The sequence below is a fragment of the Lepisosteus platostomus genome, chromosome 3, assembly GCF_059453375.1.
Source record: "Lepisosteus platostomus isolate fLepPlt1 chromosome 3, fLepPlt1.hap1, whole genome shotgun sequence".
Lineage (NCBI taxonomy): Eukaryota > Metazoa > Chordata > Actinopteri > Semionotiformes > Lepisosteidae > Lepisosteus > Lepisosteus platostomus.
The window spans coordinates 49,983,646-50,007,783 of record NC_142613.1 but is presented as its reverse complement, the minus strand read 5'-3'; the positions used below and the strand labels follow the sequence as shown (position 1 = coordinate 50,007,783).

The following is a 24,138-nucleotide window of genomic DNA, read 5'->3' as shown; positions in this document are numbered from 1 at the left end:
TACATTGAAAACAAACCATTTCAACCAAGAATTGGAATTTCATAAATTGATTTTTTTTTTCTCAAAAGTAAGTTTTTGTGTCGCTCAACATGAACATTTACAGACACAAAACATGAAACTGTCCAATAGGGTGTGGCTATGCAGTGCAATATTATTGCAACGAATTCACAAAGTCAACTGAGGCATTAAAAAAAATAAACATTAAATTTTTCTCTATAATTTTAAGCTTCATATTTTCAATAAGAAAATGTTTCTCTATTTTGATATGCATTCACAAGAGCACGACAACCTTGTAGCTTGATCTTCTCAGATCTCAGAAGCTGAGCAAGTTTGTGCCTTGGCAGAACTGGAATGGGAACTTCAAAAGAGAATCAGGTAGTTCAAGTAAGTCAGTACCAGTAGGTTGCACTTTTCCCTCTATGCCTGAATTTCCCAAACAATTACTACTACAGAGACCAGAAAAAATACACTGTAGACGTTTCCTCTCTTCAGATGGGAAGTTAAACCAGTCACTGAAAGATCCCCAGGTACCATTGAGAAAACTAGGGATGTTAACACCTGTCCTGTCTAAATTATGCCAGCAGTTACATCACCCTGCTACTCACAACTGGCAGCCCACTGAAGCTCAATAATAGCTAATAAACTAATAATCCCCATCTCTGAACTGGCTTCATCACTCTGTTCTCCTCCCCACTGAGAGCTGGTGTGTGGGGAGTGTACTGGTGCACTATGGCTACAGTCACATCATCCAGGTGGGGCTGCACATTGGTGGTGGTGGAGGGGAGTCCCCATTACCTGTAAAGTACTTTGAGTGGAGTGTACAGAAAAGCGCTCTATGTATATTCTTATTCTTATGTTTCTTCTTCTTCTTAAATTCCACTCCAAGATAGTCAAGACTACACTATGGATTCCTTTGATACAATCACTTAATTAATTAAGAAACGTCTTACTTCCCGTGATTAGCCATTTAGTGGGGCTGCTGGTGCATCATGTCTGCTACATGTGACCCAAGAGGGTGCTTTGCTTGAGTGGAGGATGAAGTGTTCTGTATCTCCTCCTGTGTGTAAAACTTTTTGGGATCCTTAATGATGAAAAGTGCTGCCCTTATGGCAGGAATCATTATGATACTTTTGAGGTGTTCTATAACAGTAATGTATTAACATTAGGAATTTTCTAACATACTAATGACCCTGAAACCAGTGGGAAAATAATAAATTGAAATGAAGCAAATACTTCAATTGTGGCGTGCACTAGAAGAAAGTTAGCCCTTCACTTAGCACCATGAATTGTAGGTTGGTGTAAACGAAGCACAGTTAGGTTTTCTATTTAGGAAATAAATATAAGTTGGTCAGTATGATGTTTATTGTTAAAAAATGTGAGCAGTTCCTTTTGCTGCAGGTGGGCTTGCTTGCCCCTCTCTACTTTTGATTTCCACAAAAAGAAATGGAATGAACCGAGGTACAACCAACTCATCCTTTTATTACGGATTAACTGTTCTGATGTGCTGACAGTAAAGCGTCTATTCAGAAAAGAGAAACAAATAAATGCAGGTGGAGTAATCCTGTTTTACACGCTCTTAATTAAAAGGAAACCAAACAATTGAGCATGCTTATCCCCTAATACTAAGAACACATATCACATAGGCATTATATTGCCCATTGAAAACACATGAATGGAATATTTCATGAGCATTGGTGCCCTTCATCACCACGTAAAGGGAGCAGAGTACCACAGACTAAAAAAAAAACCCATATACAGTACATATAACCTCACTGGCTACATTTGTTACTCAAAATGTTTACTGTCTCTCTTGCTGTGGATGAGTTGTTTTAGCCCCACTTTATACAGCAAAGATGCGACAGTACATGGCGGTTGGGCATTACACCATTAAAACGGATAACATTGCCTCTACAAGAATACTCATTAGCTGAAGAAACGGGTATCTCCTGCAACTGCTTAGGCTTTCATACAAAAATGCCATATCAATGGTCTATAATGATAATGAATTGGATCCTTTTACAAACAGGTCAGCTCCTGTTCGAAGCAACTTGCAGCATCTACACCAGATATACTGAGATGCAACATGAAAAGGGGTTGATGAGATTTACTTTAACTTAACCCAAGACCCGGTTTTAAAATCATTACCCCTTTTGTAATGGAGCCCTTTACAGCAAAACAAATACATGGCAAGGCATGCAATGAAACAGGGACTTGTTACAGATATGAATAGTATGAGCATTATTTACTTCTGGAGGCAGTCAGATTTGCAACAGAATTATTTTACGCAAAACGGACCACTGTTTCAAATTGCTTTTTTTTTCCTGCTCTCATGAAACCGTATATATTTTGGCAAAGGTTTCATCTTAAACTGGGCAATGTGCTTCACCTCTACATCTTCATTTTCACTGTACGTCCTACTGTAAATGTCTAAATGCTTTCGATGCACCAACTGTACCCACATGCCCACCAATCCCATCTCGCATTAAGGAAACGTAGAAATAGGAAAAAAAAACACTTTTAATATACACAGTGTGATATGATATAATGCAATACAACACAGCACAAAGACTTCTTAAGCTAGTATGTGGCAAAGGATAGCCCAGATATTCATTCATTCTTCTTTAGTATGCAGAAAAATCTGCAGCACAATTTTATGACCTCTTATTAAATTAGACCCCCTTCTCTAAGTGTTTTACCCATTGTGCTGCATCATTGAAAAATGACCAAAATCTCAGGGTCTAATGAAAATATATATGTAAGGAAGTAACTGTTGCGAGCTGTGATCTGGTGCCTTGTGAGACACACTGGAACGTTAAAAACAACAGTGACCACTGCTGTTATTGAGTGCTGAAAGAAATGCTCACAGCAGGAAGTACAAAAAAGAAACCCAACAATCAGCAAATCCTGTTGCCCTCTGAGAGATGTTTTACTCACAGCTAAATACAGCTACAATCCAACCTTAATGCTGAGGATTGCAGTTCATGTGCTAAACTATAACATGAGGCTGGAATGATTTTTGAGCATAAAGACATGACTATCGCTCACTGGTGAAGTGTAGTCCCATTTATGCAGAAAGGATGGTCTTCAAAACTGGAAAAATTACAGAACAATTGGGTAACCACTGGGAAGGATTTAAAGCAATGACAAAAAAAAACCCCAAAATACAGTTGTTGTATAATGTAAAATGGAATATCACACATTACAGATGCAAGAAAATGAATGCTTCAGCCATGTGGTTTCTATTAGACATTGTTCAATTTAAAGCTGTTTTTGTGGATAAAATTTAACTGCATGCCAGTCTTGTTTACATGATTCCCTGAATTGTTTAAAAACATTAATCCAGAATAAAAAAAAACAAAATATCCCTTTAAATAAAAGTGTACCTTTTGTCACTAAAACTGTTATTCTATGATGCCATAATCTGAATCCCAAATATCAGAACAAGATACCCTATTAGTATCCCCTCTTGACCAACCTGACCAACTTTAAAATGAACACAAATCTGCCCAGCTTGTAGTCTGGCTAGACCTTTTCCCTTCCTGCCTATAAATCTGGGATTTTTCTTGGTTTCGTTTCTCAAGCCACCCGCTTTGGTAAGGCCGGCTTACTCATTTCATTCCCGCTTTGCTTTTCCTTTCTTCTTCTTCCTGCCATTTTCCACCAGCGCCTTGCTCTCTTGCTTGCTGAGCCCATTGACGGCCACCGGGGCTGCACCATTGACGGCCGCTTTGCCGCCTTTAGAGGAGAAGTCCTTCTTCGGATGCCTGTACGTCTGGTAATAGAAGTTGGCAAACAGGACAATGAAGGTGACGGCGTAAGCAATCAGAGCCCAGTGCATCCACTTGGGGAAAGGGCAGTCGATGTAGAGGGACAGGGCTGTGTGACCGATGGTGACGTGGAACTGAATCTGAAAAGGGAAACGGAGAGAAGTATTAGCCGGCCTGTTGCAGCTCGGGGTATAGAATCCGATTCCCTGATCATCCAAAATAAGAATTTTAATGGGACCAATAGGGGGAAAACTATTATCAACGGAACGTGAAAGACGGGCCAAACAGCTTACAGAAGAGACAAGGCTTTCTCACACTGGAAAAAGAATATTACACATACAGTACGATATGTTATTGACAGCACAAAATGTAAATAGAATCATCAGCTAGTTTCTACATCCAGGTGAATGAAAAAAACGTTTCGGCTTTTACCGCCTTCTGGAGGATGTTCAGAATTTCCTTTGGGGTTATCTAGAGGATACTGACAACACTGGTGATAGTACTGGTACTATCAAGGAGGGGTAGTTTATATTTTTAGATCCGGATTTACCTTGTTAAGAACTCTGAAATTCAGAAACACAAAATCTCACTGCCAGTTTTTCTGCAGTACATGAAAAAAGCATTGACAAAGGGGAAGCTAATCATGTTGTCATAAGAGCTGGGATTTAGATTTGGCCAGAAGTATGCAGATACCACAAAATAATATAGTGGCACACTATAAGAGGAATGCTGATTTTCATTTTAGCATACATATATTGTGTGGTAATTGTAAACTGCAGTCCATCTTACAGTACACTGAATTTCAATATAAAGCTTTATATTGACAACAACTGAAGAAATTAAAAAATTATTTAATTAACTTCACTGTAATAACTATGTTTTGCACTTTCCATGCAATCCAAAGAAAACAATTACATTCATAAAGCTTACATCTTCAGGAAGGAGGAAGTTGTAAGATTAAATTAGGAGAATGGGGCTGCTGTAAAGGCGGTATGGTGACACAGTGGGTACTATTGCTGTCTTGGATTGCTGAGGCCCCTGTTCCCAGGGCGCTACCTGCTAAGAGTTTGTATGTTCTCCCCGTGTTCACATGGGCTTCCTTTCCTCCTGGTGCTCTGGTTTCTTCCCACAGTCCAAAGACATGCTCGCAGGTTAACTGATTTCTGGGAAAACTGGCCCTGGTGTGGGTGTGAGTGTGTAAAACCGAGGTCCTGACTCTCTGTGGTCATTAAAAAACCCAGGGCGTTTCTCGAAAAGAGTAGGGGTGTTATCTCAGCATACAGGTCAAATTTCCCTCTGGCCTTTACTAATCATGGCCTCCTAATACTCCCCATCTCTGAACTGGCTTCATCACTCTGCTCTCCTCCCCACTGAGAGCTGGTGTGTGGGGAGTGTACTGGCGCACTATGGCTGCCGTCACATCATCCAGGTGGGGCTGGTGGTGGAGGGGAGTCCTCATTACCTGTAAAATGCTTTGAGAGGAGTGTCCAGAAAAGCGCTATATAAGTGTAAGCAATTACTAATTATGATGTGCTGGGGTCCTGTCCAGGATGAACCCTGCCTTGGAAGTGGCTTGGCGGAGCTCCAGCTCTCCCGCAAGCCGTTATTGGAAACAGAGGTTAGAAAATGGACAGAAGGATAGGACTACTGTGCATAATACACGGTATAGACATGTATAAATGTGTATGTATGAAGCAGGATAAAAAATATGGCTGCACCTACCATCTGTATAATTGTCAAGTATTTCTTCCACCATAGATATTTCTGGATCTTTGGACCACAAGCTGCGAGTCCATAGTACAGATACATTATAACATGAATGAACGCATTCATGTGAGCTCCAAAAAAAGCTGTAAGAAAAAAAATTGTATATATATATACACACACACACATTTCAATATCTATATATTTCTATACGTACAAAATTTCTGAAGACCTCATTACAGATATAAAAATGCGTAAAGAATCACAACACATCACACCATACAGAATGTCAACAAATGTATTTAATTTTATCACCAAAATATACTTCTAAAATGCAACAAGTGAAAAATGGTTTCTGCAGTTGCCCAAGTTGGTCCGAAGACAGTAGTACAGGTAGTTAAGATAAATGATTTTCATGAAAGTAGTAAAAACAGGAGAAAGGTAAGGTTAAATGCTGTAAATGCAGTTTTCCAACACAAATAAAATTAGATTTAATAGGATTTGGGACCGCAAATTATCTTTCCTAGCCATGTTTCATGTCTTGCTTTTTCTACACTTTTTTCCACACTCTTTTTTCATTAAATGAGATCAGGTTCACATTGCTTTGGGCACTGCCTTATTGTGCCGATATTGTTTGAAGGATTAACCCCATCTAACGCGGTTAAACCTATTAACCAAACCCGACCCTTATCCCCAGAGAATCCCCTTCACAGCCCAGCCATCTGCGTGGCCCATGACCTCTCTGCTCCGTACTTACATTGCCCTCCAGCCACCCACTTGATGCCAATCCACCAGAGGGTGAACATTGTGCAGTGGTGGTAGACGTGCAGAAAGCTGACCTGGTTAAATTTCTTGCGCAGGATGAAAAACACAGTGTCTAAATACTCCACTCCTTTAGAGACGTAGTACCACCACAAGGCGGCGGCTATCTGTCAGACAGGAGACAAAACATCACCATCACCAGGGTATGTTGACATTCATCTGCACATTGTGTGCTAGGGGTCAGGAGCTAAATAGCTAAAGAAGTATTACAGTTCATTTAAAATGGCAATGTGGACTGTACAGTTATGGCTGTACTTGAAATCAAACCATTCCCAGTTACAAATGCTAAACAAAGAAGCAAGATAGCAGAACAAAAAGGAAACAAAAAAAAAGGTCAAAATGTGTCCAGAAAACTGCATATTTCGTGCAACATAAAATCCCGACTATCTTTCCTTTTATATTGCAGGGTTCACAAGTTCTTAACAGATTCTCAAAAAAGCTGAAAACACCTGTCTGTCTTCCTGGTTATGGATGCATTGAAATCTTAAATCCACTGCCTAACATTTGGATTTTTCTTCTAATATATTATCACTTGAATATTTCTCCATGTCAACATAAAAGACATTTAAGATGGCTTTTCCAGCACCTCGTTATTGATGCTATTTCATTCAATATTTAGCTTTTATTAGTACATCAGCACACTGTGTCTGCTGGTTGCCGCCTGCTCCAACTGTGCACAACCATCATACAATATTAGATATAATTACTGTCATATAAGCAGTTGGATATGTGGCACATTATCACATACATGGGACATATGGCCTCATTAATTACAGGCTAAATTGAGCAGCAGTGTTACCAGCTTCCACTCTGTTCTTGTCCCAGCTTAGAAGCTAAGCAAGGTTGAGCAGGGATGGAGGAGCTCCAAGGAAAACCAGATTGTTGTGGGAAGTGGCGTTGGTGGACCAGTAATTGTCACTCTTTTTCTGTACCACAATTTCCAGACCAATTCCCTCTAAGGTGACTTGGGACACTGGTTTACAGGCGGTATGGTCGTTTGGATTAGATGTCAAAACCAAGATGTTACACCCGGTGTCTTGCCTAACATCCACTCTGGACTTGTACGATGACTCCTTCTTAACTTTTCCAGCTGGTAAAGGAATGTATTATCCACTTGAATTGTGTAGTGGGGCTGCTGATGCATAATGGTGGTTGTGTGTTTCCAAGGTGGACACTGCAGTTCAGTGGAGGACAAAGTGTATCTCCTCCTTTGTGTGAAGCCCTTTGGCATCCTTTCTGATGGAAAGTGCTGTAAAAATGAAAGGAATCCCACTTTTGAGGGGTGTTGTTAGTACATTACTAGTACTACTCAGTACATTAGGCATTTTCCCCACTTTTGCAGACTCGAAAACCAGCAGGAAAAACTGTCCCCAACTTTATGTAAAGCAATTTAATGAAAAGAACTACAGCAAAACCTCAAAATTTGCAAGATCAACATTTGTGATTTCACCTATTCATGCGAAACTTTTAGTGACCACTTTTTCTGCAGCAAGAGGAGTGCGAGTACCCATGTGCACATCTTGTGTGCAAAGTGTGGATCTGCCTGTGAGTGTTCTGTATGTCGGTGACAAAGTAATGCCCTACAGTACTGTTCATGACACTCACTGTTGTGCTGCAATATAAAAGAAATGTTCAATTAAAAAAGCTCTGTAGCCCCTTTATAACAGTAGCAGTTATTGGCTCTCACATTAGAGGACAACAAATAAGAAAAAGTGAGACAAACCAAGGAGCAGCAAAGCATGTTTTTTGAGTGGAAAAGGAGCGACAATAATTAATTTACTTTCTTGTCTGTTATTACTGTGCTTCAAGGAACTATTACAGTACCGTGTTGGTGCATTTATAAACGTAATAAAAAGTAAAGAAAATGTGTTCTAATAAGAATGAAAAAAATGAATACAGGGTGAATTACAATAAAAGTGGGCTAATTTGTTTGCTCACGCAATAATGTGAGTAATTTGAATATAATGCTTCACGTTTAAGCAGCAAATTTAAAATACTATCAATAATTACAAACACTATGCTGAAACAATTCTACAGAAATTTTTTTCACAAGCTACAGAACCATAACCTATATTCCCCATAATGTTTAAAATCTGTATTGGCATATTTGGCATTCACAGATACTCTTGTGAACTCCAAACTTTTACTGTATTCAAATGCAAGAAATTACAATCGTTACTGAAAGTAAACTACAGGTGTTCATAAGTTACAAGAACCATGTAGGGGATAACCAAGTACACGCAAAATATGCCAATGATTGACCTGTACTTAAATATTCTTTCCTGCCCACGTACAGCAGTTGACATAAGTCCATATTCCCACAAGACAAACTGGACGTCAGTCTGACAAAAACAACCAGAGGAACTGGAAGTTTATGTTCTTTCCACTTCTACTTCTCCTTGAAACCTACTGTGTTTAACCATTCATGGGTTAAAATAATAACCAAGCTGGGTAAAAGTTTGTACCCCAACCTTAACCATTCAACTGAAGAGCTGCTCCTGTAGACAGCAGATGAGCAATCACTAAATTAGAAACTGTGGGCTCATCCCTAATCTCAGTGAGCGGCTCTGCTTGATCTACCTTTTAATGAGCCTCCCATGACGACGTGATGCCTTGTGCCATTATTCTTTCTCATATTTGCAAGTGCACACATGAGCGTAAAGTTACGAGAAGCACTTTAAATAACAGTGTTGTCTAATTAACACTCAATTGAAATTGGCATCAGAGATGTCAATAGCGACTTTTCCGCCTTTTGATGGCACTTTACATGAAAAGGTGAACTACTGTACATCCTTAATAATGATGATATAAGGATAATATTATATTATTATTATCAATATTTAGCATATGTTCAATAAGAAGATTATGTTAAACCATTAGGCTGGGAATACACAAGATGACCTAGAGTGAGTGGAAGAAGGTTGTTGATGCATTTTTTTCAGATGCAATTCCATCTGCATTCCCTATAAGCTCTGAATAGATGGATCCATAGTATAAAGACCCAAAAGTTATGTCTGCATCTAAAATACATTAGCACTTTACCAAACACATCATTCTCTTGTAGAGCCAGAGATTTAAACACGAAATAAATCACAAATTAAAGTGATGAATTACGGCCTCTCACTAGTGTTTTTCTCCAGTACCTCTACCTTTCCAGAATGAGGTTAGGACTACGAATGAGCCATATGGATGAAAGCTGCAGTTCTAGCCTCTGGATAAGGAGGTCAGGAGCAATCATATAAGCCAAGTGGAAATTAGAAGCTTTACAGTAAGAAGCTTGGAAAGACTAAGAAGTGTAGAAACATTCTATTGTGTCATTCACAACTCCACATCTTGGAATCGGTTTCACCTCCACTCCAGTTTCAACCATGTGTACTGTACATATCGGCATGTATGAAGACAAGCAAACAATTCCAGTTACATGTTTTTTTATTTGAGTTGTTATGCCTTGTCCATTCTCATTAGGCTAAATCCCCATTAATTAGTGCTTTGTAATACATTATGTTCAGTGACTCCTCTCTCAGGACAATGACAGAAAACTGGGTCATAGGTGCCAGGAGTCCCTGTCGCTCCCTAACCATCACATTCACGGACATTACTTACACAAATTTAAATTTACAACATTAATTAGGATAGAAATATCAAAAAACACTTCTTAAGGAGAAACAAAGAACATTGAAACGAGTTTAAAGTAAATATCTGTATATAGATAATTCACAAAGTGTACAATACTTCCAAAACTTTTTGCCAAGAGATGCAATCAATTGTAAAAAATACTGTCATTTTTTTAAAACGATCAAATGTATCAAATTGAAAAAGTTACATTAAGAGGATAATATAATTCACAAAGTGTACAATACTTCCAAAACTTTTTGCCAAGAGATGCAATCGATTGTAAGAAATACTGTCATTTTTTAAAAACGACCAAATGTATCAAATTGAAAAAGTTACATTAAGAGGATAATATAAACCTGCTTAGTATTTAAAGGCCAAAATAAATATTTAAACAATTATGAACATGGGTTTTGTGAGGTATTTAACGAAGCACAGGCATACAGTATACAGTATGTACACTGATTGTATCTGATCCTCAAGATACAATATCCCACTATCAGAAAAGTACTTTGTTAAGCACAGACCTGGCCTGGATTAATCGTAGGCAATGCAAAGTCAAACCCAAAACAGAATGCTTTCAAAGGCCCGATGGTTCAAACTCGTAACCAGAGTGCCAAGAGAAATACTTTATATTATGCAATTATAATTTACTACCAAAGTATTGCAAACTTACAAGTGCAACGTCAAGGATCTACAGCTCTCAGTATGTCTGCTCTAAATATCAGCCAAAAAGGAATAGGAGCCTACTTTCTAATTACGGGATCGCATCAGATACATGGCAAGGTTTAAGTTTCAATATACTGTTTGGAAGATCATCTCATTTATCTCTTAACTGGAATAACCATGCTGTTAATTAGATCAGAAGCACTTGTGATAATGCTTACCCTCACTTCGTTGGGATCGTCAGAATAGTTGACCGGTTGACAAATGTAACTGTAACCCGCAGCTCTTGCAGCAAGAAAGAGCTGAAAAATGCAAGATAATTATCACTACTTCTAGCATTAAAATACTGTAATGGAATAAATATAGCATAAATATGTTAAACTCAGTTTGCTCCTGTGCAGCTCTGACATTGACAATTTCCCTATCTATCCTGTTCTGTCCATAGAATAAGTCAACATCAAAGATATCCAGAATTATTTTGGTGAGAATAATTGAGTTACAAAGACCTTAAGTTTAAAATATATATCTCCGTTTTTACATTATTTTAAATTAAAGAAAACAAGTGTTTAACAAAAAACATTGTAATACGTGGATATACTGTAAAATATTAACAAACATTGCGATATTGTTTTTCAGTTAGAAATTAACCTCATATAGATGGAGCAGTGTAGCACTGCTACAATCAGCTTCTTAATATAGCAGTAAAGAATGCTGGCTATACCAAAGCTTACTTATGTACAGGTTGCGACTCACCTATGTATCTTACCACACATCAGAGAAAAATATGAACTAGTACTTTAAACATTTTTCTTTCATCTGCGTAAAGCCAGATTATGTAATAAACACATGCTTGGGTATTTGTTAAAACTAAAATCAAACCATGTGCGCTTCATATTTTAACAAAGGTTTTAACGCAAAGGACTGAAAACAGCATTAGGTCCTGTTCAGGACAGAAAATGTCTTAAGAGTGAGACTAGAGCTATACCACAATAAACTTCAAAATTCATATACATCAGATGTAATATCTTAATTTTTGTATTTGTAAAAATAGGAAATTATTACAATTATAACCACCTATATATACCTTTAAAATAAATGATAATATCAGATTCACTCTTGACTTCTTGATCACGTTTCAAAGTATAATTTATTTTAACATTTCTTACAGCGGACATTGTACACCAATATTGAAATGTTAAAAAGAGAAAGGCATGACAAGCCTATGACCCTTACTGGTTTTGTAATTCCATGTAATTCCACCATCATTCCAAAGACAACTAGACTATGCTTACCTCTTTGCAGATGAAGAAATTCAGTATTACCATGCCAAAATTATAGACGATGAGTATGGATCTCAACTGAAAGGGCTCTCTGTTCTGCACCCACTTTGGGCCAAGCCATATGAACAGAAGATAAAGAGTGCTAATTGTCAACGTGGGAAGAGGAGACTGCATCAACGGCCACTTCTCCACCCGCTTGTCTGTAAATACAATACAAAAGAAAGGCAAAATACAAACTTTTCAGAAAGCGTGCTGGTAATCGCGTCCATTGACTTTCATGCAAAAAACAATGGTAGAACACTAGTCCCATGTATTGTACATAACCACCACCCCCCTGCCAAATCAGTCACTTTAAAACTGATACATTCAACAGTACTTCACCAATTTCCATCCCAATCTCTCATCTCACTAATCTTTCCACCATAAACGTGTGGAATTAGTGTGTGTAGTTTTTAACATTGCAATAAAAGTGTTTAAGTCTTTTTTACTCTATTCATTTGATTCCCAACACATGGAAAAATGACTCCCAGCAAAACAAATTTACACTTTTTTAAGAACATTTGATTAACACATAGTAACACGCAAAGCAAAAGTGGACTGCTTAAAGGGGACAGTCGCCTTATGCTTTGTAGAAATCCACATTTTGTGTTTGCAAAAGATGACCCCAAGGCTACAGTCTTGCCAAAAGAAAGTCTTTTCTAGCTTTAAAACCGCATCGAATGAAAAGTTCCATATCTGAATACTAAATCATGGATATTGTTCAGTATTTGAAAGCCATTCATAGACGTCCTCTCCTGTCTTACACATACATCTAGCAGACTTTGTGCTTCTGTGAGAGATTAACCTGTATTAACATATTTCACACAAAATGCACATATGTATTCAACGGCCAATTTCACAGAGTTTACAGATCAGTACAATGTGAGACTTAGGTTAACATACAGTATCATATCATCCCTTGTGTGAATATCTGGAAGTGGCATTCTGGCCTATTCTGACAACCAAGGTAATGTCATCATATCCTGAATGCACTGAGCTGGAGCCATGCCTGATGGCAAGGACTTCTAGTGGTGTACCATGGTAGTCAGATGGCCATGCTGGCACAGTACACAGAGTGGAGGCATCTGAGACGCATTCCAACCCTACTGTCAACATCCTGCTTACGGAAGCCCGTACACTGCAGCTATGATGGAATATGATACATAAACGTATCCCATCCCTTCATCACATCGGGCAAAGGCCAAGTGCCTCTAGGGTACCCAAAGGGGAGTCACTCTGCAATACTATCCCATTGGGAACAGCAATGGAAGTTTCTTGCAATTCAGAGATTTCAACAGTGAAACGCTCTACATTTTTCGATCCCTTTTCAGTTTTTCACTTTCTGGGACAATTCCAAATCCAATAAAACATGTACAACCGATGACGTTATTTACTCACAATAATAAATTCACACAGATTCATGTCATATTTACCTATGCCTTAACACTATGCAATGCACACCTCTATATTTGAGTATCTGACACATAAGGATCACCATGAATATACTTCTAGTTCCCTTGTACAACTTCAGATGAAGAACCAAGGTGGTTCAGAAAGCTTGCAAAAAAACAACCACGGGGCAAAAACACCATGATGAATAAAATGACCTTACGTACTTTAAAAAGTAATTTATGTAGAGTACTTTTGTGTCATCACAATACACCAGTATCCAAACATATGATATTTTTAAATAGAATAAGGCAAAATAAAATGAAAAAAACTCAAACATAAAATAAACATACAAAAACAGAAGCTCACAAGAAAGCCTGTGGGGTCCAATTTTTGAGAGGTTTTAATTTATGCAATGGAGAGCTCACTGGTTCATCAGAGAATAAGTACTGTCCAGTCTGCACCGAAATCAGAAGCACCATTTGTCTGTCTCTATCCACCATTATGAGATGACAGCCTGTTGAAAAAAGGGTCTAGTATGGATGAAAACCTTACTGATTCTGAAAGCCTAATGTTTTTCTGAGTCGTCTCCAAAAACAAGTCACATTAAGAAAAACAAATCAAGGACTAGCATATGGGAAAGAGATATACAGTAATACAAAGAACAGAAATTAACATACAGTTAAGAACCACTGCTCCACAAACACACCAGTCATTTTCTTAGATTAAAATGTCGAACAGTATACAGATTGATGATAGCATTCTATTACAATGCTCATGTGACAAGCTGAAGTAATTTAAAAATGGCCCTATAAATAATGGCAATCAGCAACACAGCCTTGGGGCCAGCTGAGTCTAAATGATACCCAAAGAACTTGGCGCAATGGTGTGAAGATTTTGAGAAAGCTAAATATGGGCTTCAGTCTTTGGACGCATACAGATTAAAAATGGAAAGTCTACTGTGTGGCACGACTCTGACACTTCAGGGGAAGTGTAATGAGAACTGTCAAATAATACAAGCAACCCAACACAGAACAAACTGAGTAGAAGACGGGATAGTGTAAATTAAGAGCACTAATTATTAAAAGCAGAAGTTCAGGAACATTCTTCTATTGACCTAGAAAAGTGTGTTTAAAAGCAAATCTGCCGTGTGACGGTAGCAGAAGGTAAAAGCAGAAGTGCTGCCTGGAACCCAGGGCGAGAGACGCACCAGCCACATCACGAAGTGCCACCAACCAGCAATTAGAAGCCATAAGGGAGAATGTGAGCGAGGAAGATGTTAAACGTGGGAGTTCTACCGGGGCTGAGGCAGACGTCACTGAGAACAGGCCACAATGCAACCCATGAAGCACAAAGCAGACATGAAAAGGAGACAGGTTACCACCAATCTCATCTAGCAGGATGACACTGGAGGAAGAAATGGCACATTTGCATACAGACTCCTGGTTCAAGGTGCAAAGCTTAAAGACAGACCAATGAATTAAGTCTGTCACAGCCCTGCAAGGAAAGAAAAGCTATTCCTCTAAAGACAGGAATTCCTTGAAAAAGATGTGTAATAATACTCCTGAAGGGGTTAACTGTTCAAAAGGCAACTTCATATACAGAGATCCTAAGCCATAGGGCAGTAAGAATGAAATCTTTTGAAGAGAGTAGACTATGAGTGGAACTGGATTCATTTTAAACTGAGAATTGGAAACACTTCTTTGTTATGGAAGTCTATAACAAGCTACCCACCCATGCTGTTGAAGGAGATAACCTGACTAATTCAAGCAATGACTGATTAATTAGCTATGAGCAACTAAAGAAGCTATTATAGAAAGGTTATATGGCCTCCTTTTATTTATAACCACTTACATTCAGATTATAAAACCTACAAGATAGAAATATTGATAATATAGAGAGGATCTTGACCTTTTTCTTTGAATAAATGACATGATTCTGCTCTCTGCTGTCGATATAGCCTTGACTACATGTTTCACCTTACTGGTCTATGTGCAGCAGTAGCCTGCCTCCTCCAGCTCATTCAAAGTCCAGCTGGTCGCTTAGTACTTCATCTGGGGCATATTGCTCTTGTATCTGGACTCTTCACTCAATACTGGTCTCAGTAAGTAAGGTGAGAAATCTTGAATTTACCCTATCTGCCGCTTTGCACCCTCCTGTTTTCCTCCTGTTCTCTCTGCCGACAGCTCCTCCAGCTGTATATCTGGTGATACCTTTCCCTCACTCTCCTACCTCCTGGCCACCAAAAGGACTGTAGTGTCTCGGACCATCTGCCAGCACCTTCTCAAAACTTAAAACTACCTTTATGAGACCCTGAAATCCCTCTCCATCCTCATATACACAGCCTTGCACTTGTTTTACAAATGTCCTAATAATGTGTGTAGCCCCGGCGTCCTGGCCAAAATTCCCATTGGCCCTTACCAATCATGGCCTCCTAATAATCCCCCTCTATGAACTGGCTACATTACTCTGCTCTCCTCCCCACTGATAGCTGACGTGTGGTGAGCGTTTTGGCGCACTATGGCTGCCGTCACATCATCCAGGTGGGGCTGCACATTGGTGATGATGGAGGGGAGTCCCCATTACCTGTAAAGCGCTTTGAGTGGAGTGTCCAGAAAAGCGCTATATAAGTGAAAGCAATTATTATTAATTATTAATGTCCTATTCTGTTCAGTTCCAAAGGGTACGCACCCATTTTTTAAAATGAATATTTTAATCAAAACTTTAATGCTCAAACTGATCACTTTAATGGGGGAAAGGTGAAACATAAACAATGCAAAGAAAAACAAACAAACAAAATATTGATTCTATTAATATTAATATTCACACCCTTTGTTAGAGCACAGAAATTACTTTGAGTGCAGAAAATTGCGCTGACATGTCACAATTTGTTGAACTGCTCCTGTGTACAAATATATTGGTTAATTTCAGAATAAATACACCTGTGTCTGTAAGGTCTCTCAGTCAGAGACGTTCATGCAAAGTCTCCATCTGAAGACCAAAAAGGATTCATAACAGCTCAGGGTTAAAGTTTGAGAAAGACAGAAATCAGGAGAAGTATGTGTACAAAAATTGTGAAGACATTGAATATCCCTTTCAGCTGAATGAAGCTCATCGTTAAGAAGTGTGAAGGGTATTGAACTATAAGGTAGTGTGGTGGGGGTCTGAAACTAGCTTCTCAGCCATATAGTTGAAGCTCATACCCTGGCATCCTTCAAGATGTGACAAAGAGATTCTTGGATTAATTATCTACTCACTACCAAACAGGCCACATGAACCAAATGGTGTTATAGTGTATGTAACCTCTTATGTTGTATACTGTGCCACCCAGAAGCCAGCACCATTGTAGTAAAAGTGTTGTGTTCTGGAGCCGGTCCTCATCAGCAGGGAATGGAAAACTGGTCAAGACGGAGAGGAAAATGGATGGGTCAGTACTGGCAACACTGCATGTCTGTCTGCTTTCAGCAGGAATCTGCTACAAAATCAGAATATTGTGGTTCACCAATGATCCCCAACCAAGCTGACAGAGAGTGAGCAAGCTTGCAAAGAAGAATGGGCAAACACTGGCCCATCGTAGTGTGCGAAGTTGGCAGCGACTTAATTAAAAAGACTCATACTGTATCTCTACCTGGTGTAACAGGTGCTTCCACAAATTTGTCAGTGGGCAAATACTTTTGCAATCAATGTCTTTTAGTTTCATTTTTGTTCTTGATTTTCCAAACATTCAAAAGGTTTTGATAAAAACATATCCAGTTTAAAAATGTGGGCTTATACAAATGTAATGAATCAAAAGGTGAGCTCATTGGAAAAAGGTGAATAAGTTTGCAAGGCACTATAGTATTTCAAATAGGATTTAGGGTAGAAACATCAATGTAGAGGATTCTCAGCTAATTAGGACCTTCAACTTACTATTCTGAATCAAACACATGCAAATCTGCATTTTCAAAACAATGCAAAATCATGATTATGCTTAGTACAACATATGGCGATACAGCAGTCTGCTGTGTAGTGTGCTATTCATAAAGTGTCAGATTGATAATTTACTGCTAAAATATACAGTAGGCCTAAAGCTGTAAAATAATTAAAAAACACAGACTTGGTATCATTGTACTAAACATTTGCAAATACAATAAGAAATGAATAATAAAGCTAGAAAAATAAACTGTACATACTGTATATAACCACATAATTAATATACTGAATGTTAAAGACTGCGTAACTAAACACTACCCTGTTAATATTCCTAAACAACTACTGAAGTAATGGCAGAAAGAACTGCAATTGTACTTGAACTCTTTTGGCAAATTTAGGCCATAAGCATACAGTATACAGTATAGCACTATTATATAAATAGTGTAGTAACTGAAGTGTAGCATTTATCCGGAATAGTTCAGGTGGGTAGCTGGGTCAGCATGCGTAGGCCGTGGAGCCGAAACGTTGTGTTTTCTCTCTTCTTTTTTTCAGCATGGAATAAACCTATTACTTGCTCATTTATCCAGAATTACATTTATTTGGTAATTAGAATTTCAGATTCATAATAACATTGAACAAACAAGGGGAAAATATTTATATATAAATTATATGAAAATAAGGGGTTGAAACTTTTTAAAACGATAGCAAGCTTTCTGTACAGTATGTCCTCCCAGTGAGACTGATCCTCAATGCCAGGAAACGGAACAAAGCCGAGCTCGACAGGCGTGAACAGAGGGTGCAGAGCAGACGAACTGTATGCCTGAAACATGTTTTCAGGTCTACCCATTTCTTAGTAACGGCAATATTTCCATACTGCACAATACTTTAATCTTTCCAGGTAAACTGATAATTTCCACCTTATCTATTACAATTTAACCATCAGACAAAGACTTACTCCAGTTAAAGAAAAGAATTATTCTGAATAACCTTTGTGATTATTTTCAATATTATAAACATAGTAAAAAATTGAATTAACTTATGTATCAGAGGTAAAAAATGATACCAATGATATCACGTGTATCAAATGCTGCACATAACAGGTATTTATGACATCACCACATGTATTCTTCTATAAAGTGCACGTGACGTGCTGTTTGTCCCCTGCAAAAAATGGATTCCTTTCTCTCCGCCGCTAAACACACAGTACCTTCTCCTAACGTGATGAAATCCTCTTTGCCAAAAGGCCAGGCCCAGCCTCCTGAGAGTGAGACTTCAATGCTACTGGAAGTCCTATGAGGGCTGAGTAACTATAACAGGCACACTGAACAATCCTTTTTACACTTTTCCCCATCTCAATTATCCAGGCCTTGGTACCCCTGGGGTGCATGTAAGATAAGATAAAGTAACACATACCGCCGACATTACAGGTTGTGCGAGCCGGCTTGCCAGCGTAGTGACGTCACCGCCCTTCCCTGTGAATAGCAGGGACCTCAGCCGCCGGGCTGGGGGGAGATCTCCCTTTAGCTCAGCCCTGTTGACTGACGCCGGAGGCCTGGGTTCGAGTCCCCAAAGGTGGGGGGCTGACCTGAGGCGGCAGCGGCGAGTGTGCTACAATAAGATAAGCATGTAGCTCTTTTCCCATTGGGATTCGCTCCCTGTCTTTCAGGCAAACTCCCAGGCCTGAGCCAATCAAGCCATCCGGAAACAGTGCTTTGCTAAAGGCCAGACTGCAGTTACCATCTGGCCTTTACCGTTACCGAAACAGACTCACCAAGTGAGCCCAGATACACTGCCTCATCAGTAAGACAAAAGAAAAAAAAAACAATTACCTGCTATGGTCAAGCCCCATTTGTAGAATTCTATGGTGTCATTTATGAAATGCGTTACCATCTCCATTCTTTCAGACGATAGTCCAACTACAACCTAAAAGGCAGAAATCAATCATTTAATATAATATTCACACAGAAATATATACAAACTAGTCCACGGTAAATGTGGTGGTATTTTATTGATTATAGTGTTAAATACAGCAATGCATTATCAGAATATGCCTACAATACCTACCTATGAACAAATGTAGAAAATTTGACAAAATGTTTTAAAATACAAAAGCGAAATACTTAGATCAATAATTTTTTACAAAATGATGGTCCAACATACAGTATGCTTCTAAACAGTGAATGGTAATCTGTCCTTTATCCTAGGTTAGATTAATTCAGAATTAGATAGCTCAATATTTATTTAAAAGTCTACATAACAGTTAAGCATCTTATTTTGAAGTTATTCTTCCTTTAATATCCCAGTATATGGTGCTCATTAGCATCTCCTTTGATCAGCAGACACCAGTCCAGGAAAGAAAGACAACACTTGCTATCACACTATAAACTCTGACTGCACACAACAGAAACTAATAAACCAGATGCAGGGTATGCCAGACCAATGACAGGGGTCACTGGTGTGAACAGCCTAATGATTACCCTGACAACGTCTGCCCACAGACCCTTGGAGGTACCTGGGCAGTAACACACAGTCCCTGGAATAGCTGGAGTGCACAGCTATGATCTGCTGGAGTCACAGCCCATATCTGAATGAGCCGTTTCCCACTTGTACAGCACATACTGTGCCACAATGTGACCAGGGGCCTCCGCCAGGCAGGACTCATTGCTTACTGTAACATTTAACCATACTGACCTTTCAGTTCATGAAAATGAATGTATATACAGTAGGGGTGACTGCAGGACACAGCTAAGATCTATCAATGTCTTTTTGTATCATTTATTTAGCAGACACCTCTAGAGCAATATAGAAAACATTTTTATAGTTACTCTTTATATGCTCCTTTACGAAGTCTACTGTCAAATGCTAGGGTTTGAACCTGTAAAGTGCTTTTACAGGCAAACGCTTTGGGCCTAGAAGAAAACTAGTCAGGAACGAATTACCCAGTTTCACATTTTCTTTTAGATACTAGCTACTCTAGTTGTATGTTGTGAAAATAGCCTACAATGCTTCTCAATGCATTACAATACATAACGTTGGTCTGTCCGTCTTTTGCAACATCATTTGTTTTATTAATGTAATACTATAAAAAACAAGCTAAACCCTAACACTTGCAGTAAGTCTTGCATGTAATACCCATACTTCCTTTTAAATGTCTGTAGATATATGTATTTGCTTTCATTCAAATTCATTTAACTCCCATATTCTCACTTGAAATATAGTTAAAATATAAATGTATACAAGACTTAATATAAGACTGCAGTACTACAGTTATTTAGGATTCTGGCGTTTCATTTTGTGTCAACCCTAACAAAGGCGGTTACATACTCACTTGCTTATTGTGCATACCAATTTAATGGACTGCACTATTCTTTGTAAAACATGTGTCAGATTTTTTTTTTCATTATCATACACAAGAATGATTTCTATTAGTTTTAAAAACAATCGCTCACGCGGGCGAAATACAGTAGCGTTGCATTTGAGAGGCATTAAAGCGAGTCTGAATGTGTCAGCAGGTTTTTCTCGACTCTGGTCAAGAGGCTTAATTCCAATTGCGAGTAAATACAATTACAAACGCTAGCCAGGCTTTTGTTAAGTCATTCTTTAGAATGATGAAAGGTACTGTATATTGGTAATAGTGATCTAATTTCGTCACCCCACTGGGCACACATTAAGAACCAGTGAAAAGGTACTTTTTGCGTTTACAGTGTTAATGAAATGGACCCTTCGTGATACATACGCAGCTACAGTACAAGCAATACCGCACTGTACATGAAACGTACCGCTGTTATAAATGAGATTTGACTAACATTTCGACAGCGATTGTTACATGGAACCTGTATTATTAACGTTAGATATTTTCGGGAATCTATTTTCATCAACGTTACATAACACCAGCCATTAAAAATAATTTAACGGTGCATACAGTGAGGCTGCGATGTATAACGCCATGACGAAATAACAAGGCAAATAATCGTCCATCAACTCTCCATTCAGAGTAAAGTAGTCTAACATGCACTATGGTTATGGCTGTTATCGGAGGCAAATAGCACATATAGTTTATTGATTCTTTACAGAAGAAATTTCCCCATGCAATTTATACCATGCAAAAAAAACAATCGAATCATCATATTAACACACCTATCTCCAACTTCAGCATTTAAATAACAATGCAACCCATACTCGTTTTCACGGCAAAGGTGAAATCCTGTCCGCTGTGATAAAGCTTGCATTTCTTACCTTATTAATGAATTAAGATCCTCCTAATGACATTCAAGGTCAGGGAACAAAATAATTAAAACCTTTTCTTATTGCAAAACCGTCAAAAAATATATTATTTTATTTCCTTGTATATATAAGCCATGCGTTTGGCCAAAAAAAAAAGAAAAAAATCTATATTGAGATCCTACATGGAGGATTTGCAAATGCACTACAGCTGCTCCCGTGCCAAGCGCCTGGATACCGGAGCAGACGAGGAGCACTGCGCATGCGGGTAACAGTAGCTGACTCCGGAGACGGCTGCCGTGGTCCAAGGATCCACACCGATCGCTACACTCACACTCACACTTACACTGCTGTCCGTGGACACTGCAAGGGCTGTGTAGGTCCCTAGTGGCTGGTAGCTCATATTTTACGGACCTTTAAAAAGTGTCATATAGAAGGGAACGTATTGTGTCCAGATCAAAGTAAGAATAGAGCATCGAACCAGGGTCTGCAGCTAATATACTGGGAAAATGAAGCGATTCAATTAAGTAGCCTTAAATCTCTGTCCCGAATGAGAAATATAATTATGCTCAAATATGTTAAAACAAAACTTAGTGCGGTTTGCCAACGCTCTAGGAAACTCACTTCTACACTACTTAAGATAATTTGTTTTCGCTTTTTAAAATTAAGGTGTCGTTTCTCATCTGTTTTCTTTAAGATGTTATGGATTTAATTTCTAAAATTACAAATTTAAAAGTGACAGATTAGGTGACGAAACAGTGCACTGTTGATGATCAAGAAAGGCACAAGCTATTTTTATCCATCCATCCATCCATCCATTTTCTAACTCCTTCATCCAATTCAGTGTCAGTGAGCTGGAGCCTGTCCTGGCAAGCACAGGGCGCAAGGCAGGGTACACCCTGGACAGGACACCAGTCCATCACAGGGCTGACGGACACACATACACTCACACCATGACCAGTTTTCTATTTTCTAATACGCCAATTAACCTACCAGTATGTCTCTGTGGGGTGAAACCCACATGGAGACAGGGTGAACAGCAAGGCAGCAATTCTAATTAATCACTGCTCCACCCTGCCACTCAAGCTGTCTTTAAAGATATAAACATTTCATCAGCAAGTGTGTGTTCAGAACAGGAATGAAACGACTGAAACATGAGAGCCTACAGATTTAAACGCAATGGAGATGTTAGTTGCGTGTCATTTAGAATGATCTTACATTACTCTGCTTCATTACTACATTACTCCGCTATTATTACCTTGCTGTTAAGAATAATTCCTGCCAGCAAGAATTAACCTGTGAGGTAATTCATGTGACAATAGAGGTGGGCTGAAGAGAACAAAATAAAGTGTCAGATTTGGATGCACACACAATGAATTGAAATGGTCGGCGTCATTTTTATTCATCATCTCTTTGTTGAGAGGACAAATAGCAAACAATGGTGTGAACACAAGGGATTAATTGCTGTGAACTGACAGAGGAACACCTTTGGGTTTTCCTGTTTACATTTCAGCTTTCTTTCCTAGCACAATGCTGTCTGCAGGTGGAGGATATCAAGGAGTAGGAGCGGCTTTCAGGAGCCGATGAGTTCAGGCATCCTCACATTCTGCGTCCAAAGGTCTCTAAGCCACAGCCTAGGTAGCAGAGCGCTCTACAAGCAGGAGTCGTGAAAGCAGAGGAGCAATAGCATTGACAGAGCAGAAGCGAAGAACTGCTGGAGAGAATTCATTGTATGGTGCTTGACCCAGGGAGCTGCAGAGAGCATGCTGGGAAGCAGCGGAACTCAGGAAGGGGCAACAAGGACACTTTCCGAGTGGTATCAGAAGATGTGTGAGTTGGCATCGTCAGAGTCTTTCCTGACCAGCAGTACTGAAGCTGTAAAACTGTTACTGAAAATGGATGGATTGACATACTGTAGACCAAAATATGTTGGTCTGATTTCATTCACACCTTATGTAAATAACTCACTTTGGCTTTAATCAGCAAAGGCATTTGCTTTGCCTGTACATAATGATCACTTAAACCATTGTTTATCCTGTAATGGTTTAATTTATTTTGACAAAGCTCTTATTTTTGCTGAGCACTGTTTAGCTGCAGACTACAACAGATATAGTAGTTCAGAGCACCAGCTGATTTTGTCATCCTCACTGACTCGAATTAAAAATACCTGAGAAAGCCGATCTATTGCAAGAAACATTACATGCTCAAGATCTGCTCTCCTAACACTTAGTGCACCATAACCAAGCGGACGACACCGACCCTCAACAACCCCAAACGTTCCCTGACCCTTATGGCCAGCAATGACCTGCACACTCATCAAAGAGAGGCCAGAATCCCCTTCTGCACCCTGTTCCTGTCATACGACATAAGTCATTTGGTCTTATCTATCCTGTCCTTATCTATCCTTATCTATCCTGTCAAACTATCTGACTGAAAATCTTCCAGGATGCCAATAGCAGGATCAGCCACAGCTGCGCTAGCCTCTACATTGTGCACTTGATGAGCCACTTGCAAAGACGGGCCACTAGTGTTACAATGTGCATCTCAACAGGGAGGGAGTGCGCATTTTGGCCCGAAACATCAAATACTCAGATCTGCATAGAGTCCAGCAAACGGAGAACTAGGGAACTGAGCAACAGTATGCCGGGGAACACAGGATATGAACCACCTGCCCCCCTGTCAGCACACATAGAGGACTGGTACACCCTACCGGCAGCCCACACAGC

General features: G+C 39.1%; 1 protein-coding gene across 2 annotated transcripts; it reads right to left on the bottom strand.

The window, feature by feature from the left end:
• Positions 1-1,455: 1,455 nt before the first annotated feature.
• Positions 1,456-21,674, bottom strand: elovl4a (ELOVL fatty acid elongase 4a). Of its 2 annotated transcripts, none has more exons than XM_088625916.1 (7): positions 21,428-21,674; positions 19,021-19,114; positions 11,864-12,051; positions 10,793-10,873; positions 6,229-6,400; positions 5,490-5,617; positions 1,456-3,907 (listed from the first exon to the last, which is right to left on the bottom strand). In XM_088625916.1, the coding sequence occupies exons 2-7, from the start codon at positions 19,085-19,087 to the stop codon at positions 3,614-3,616; spliced, it is 930 nt and encodes a 309-aa protein (XP_088482042.1). In that variant the 5' UTR covers positions 19,088-19,114; positions 21,428-21,674; the 3' UTR covers positions 1,456-3,613. The 2 variants fall into 2 exon arrangements, with proteins under 2 accessions (XP_088482042.1, XP_088482043.1); XM_088625917.1 differs by lacking the exon at positions 21,428-21,674 and adding an exon at positions 21,329-21,349.
• Between the last annotated feature and the right edge of the window lie 2,464 nt (positions 21,675-24,138).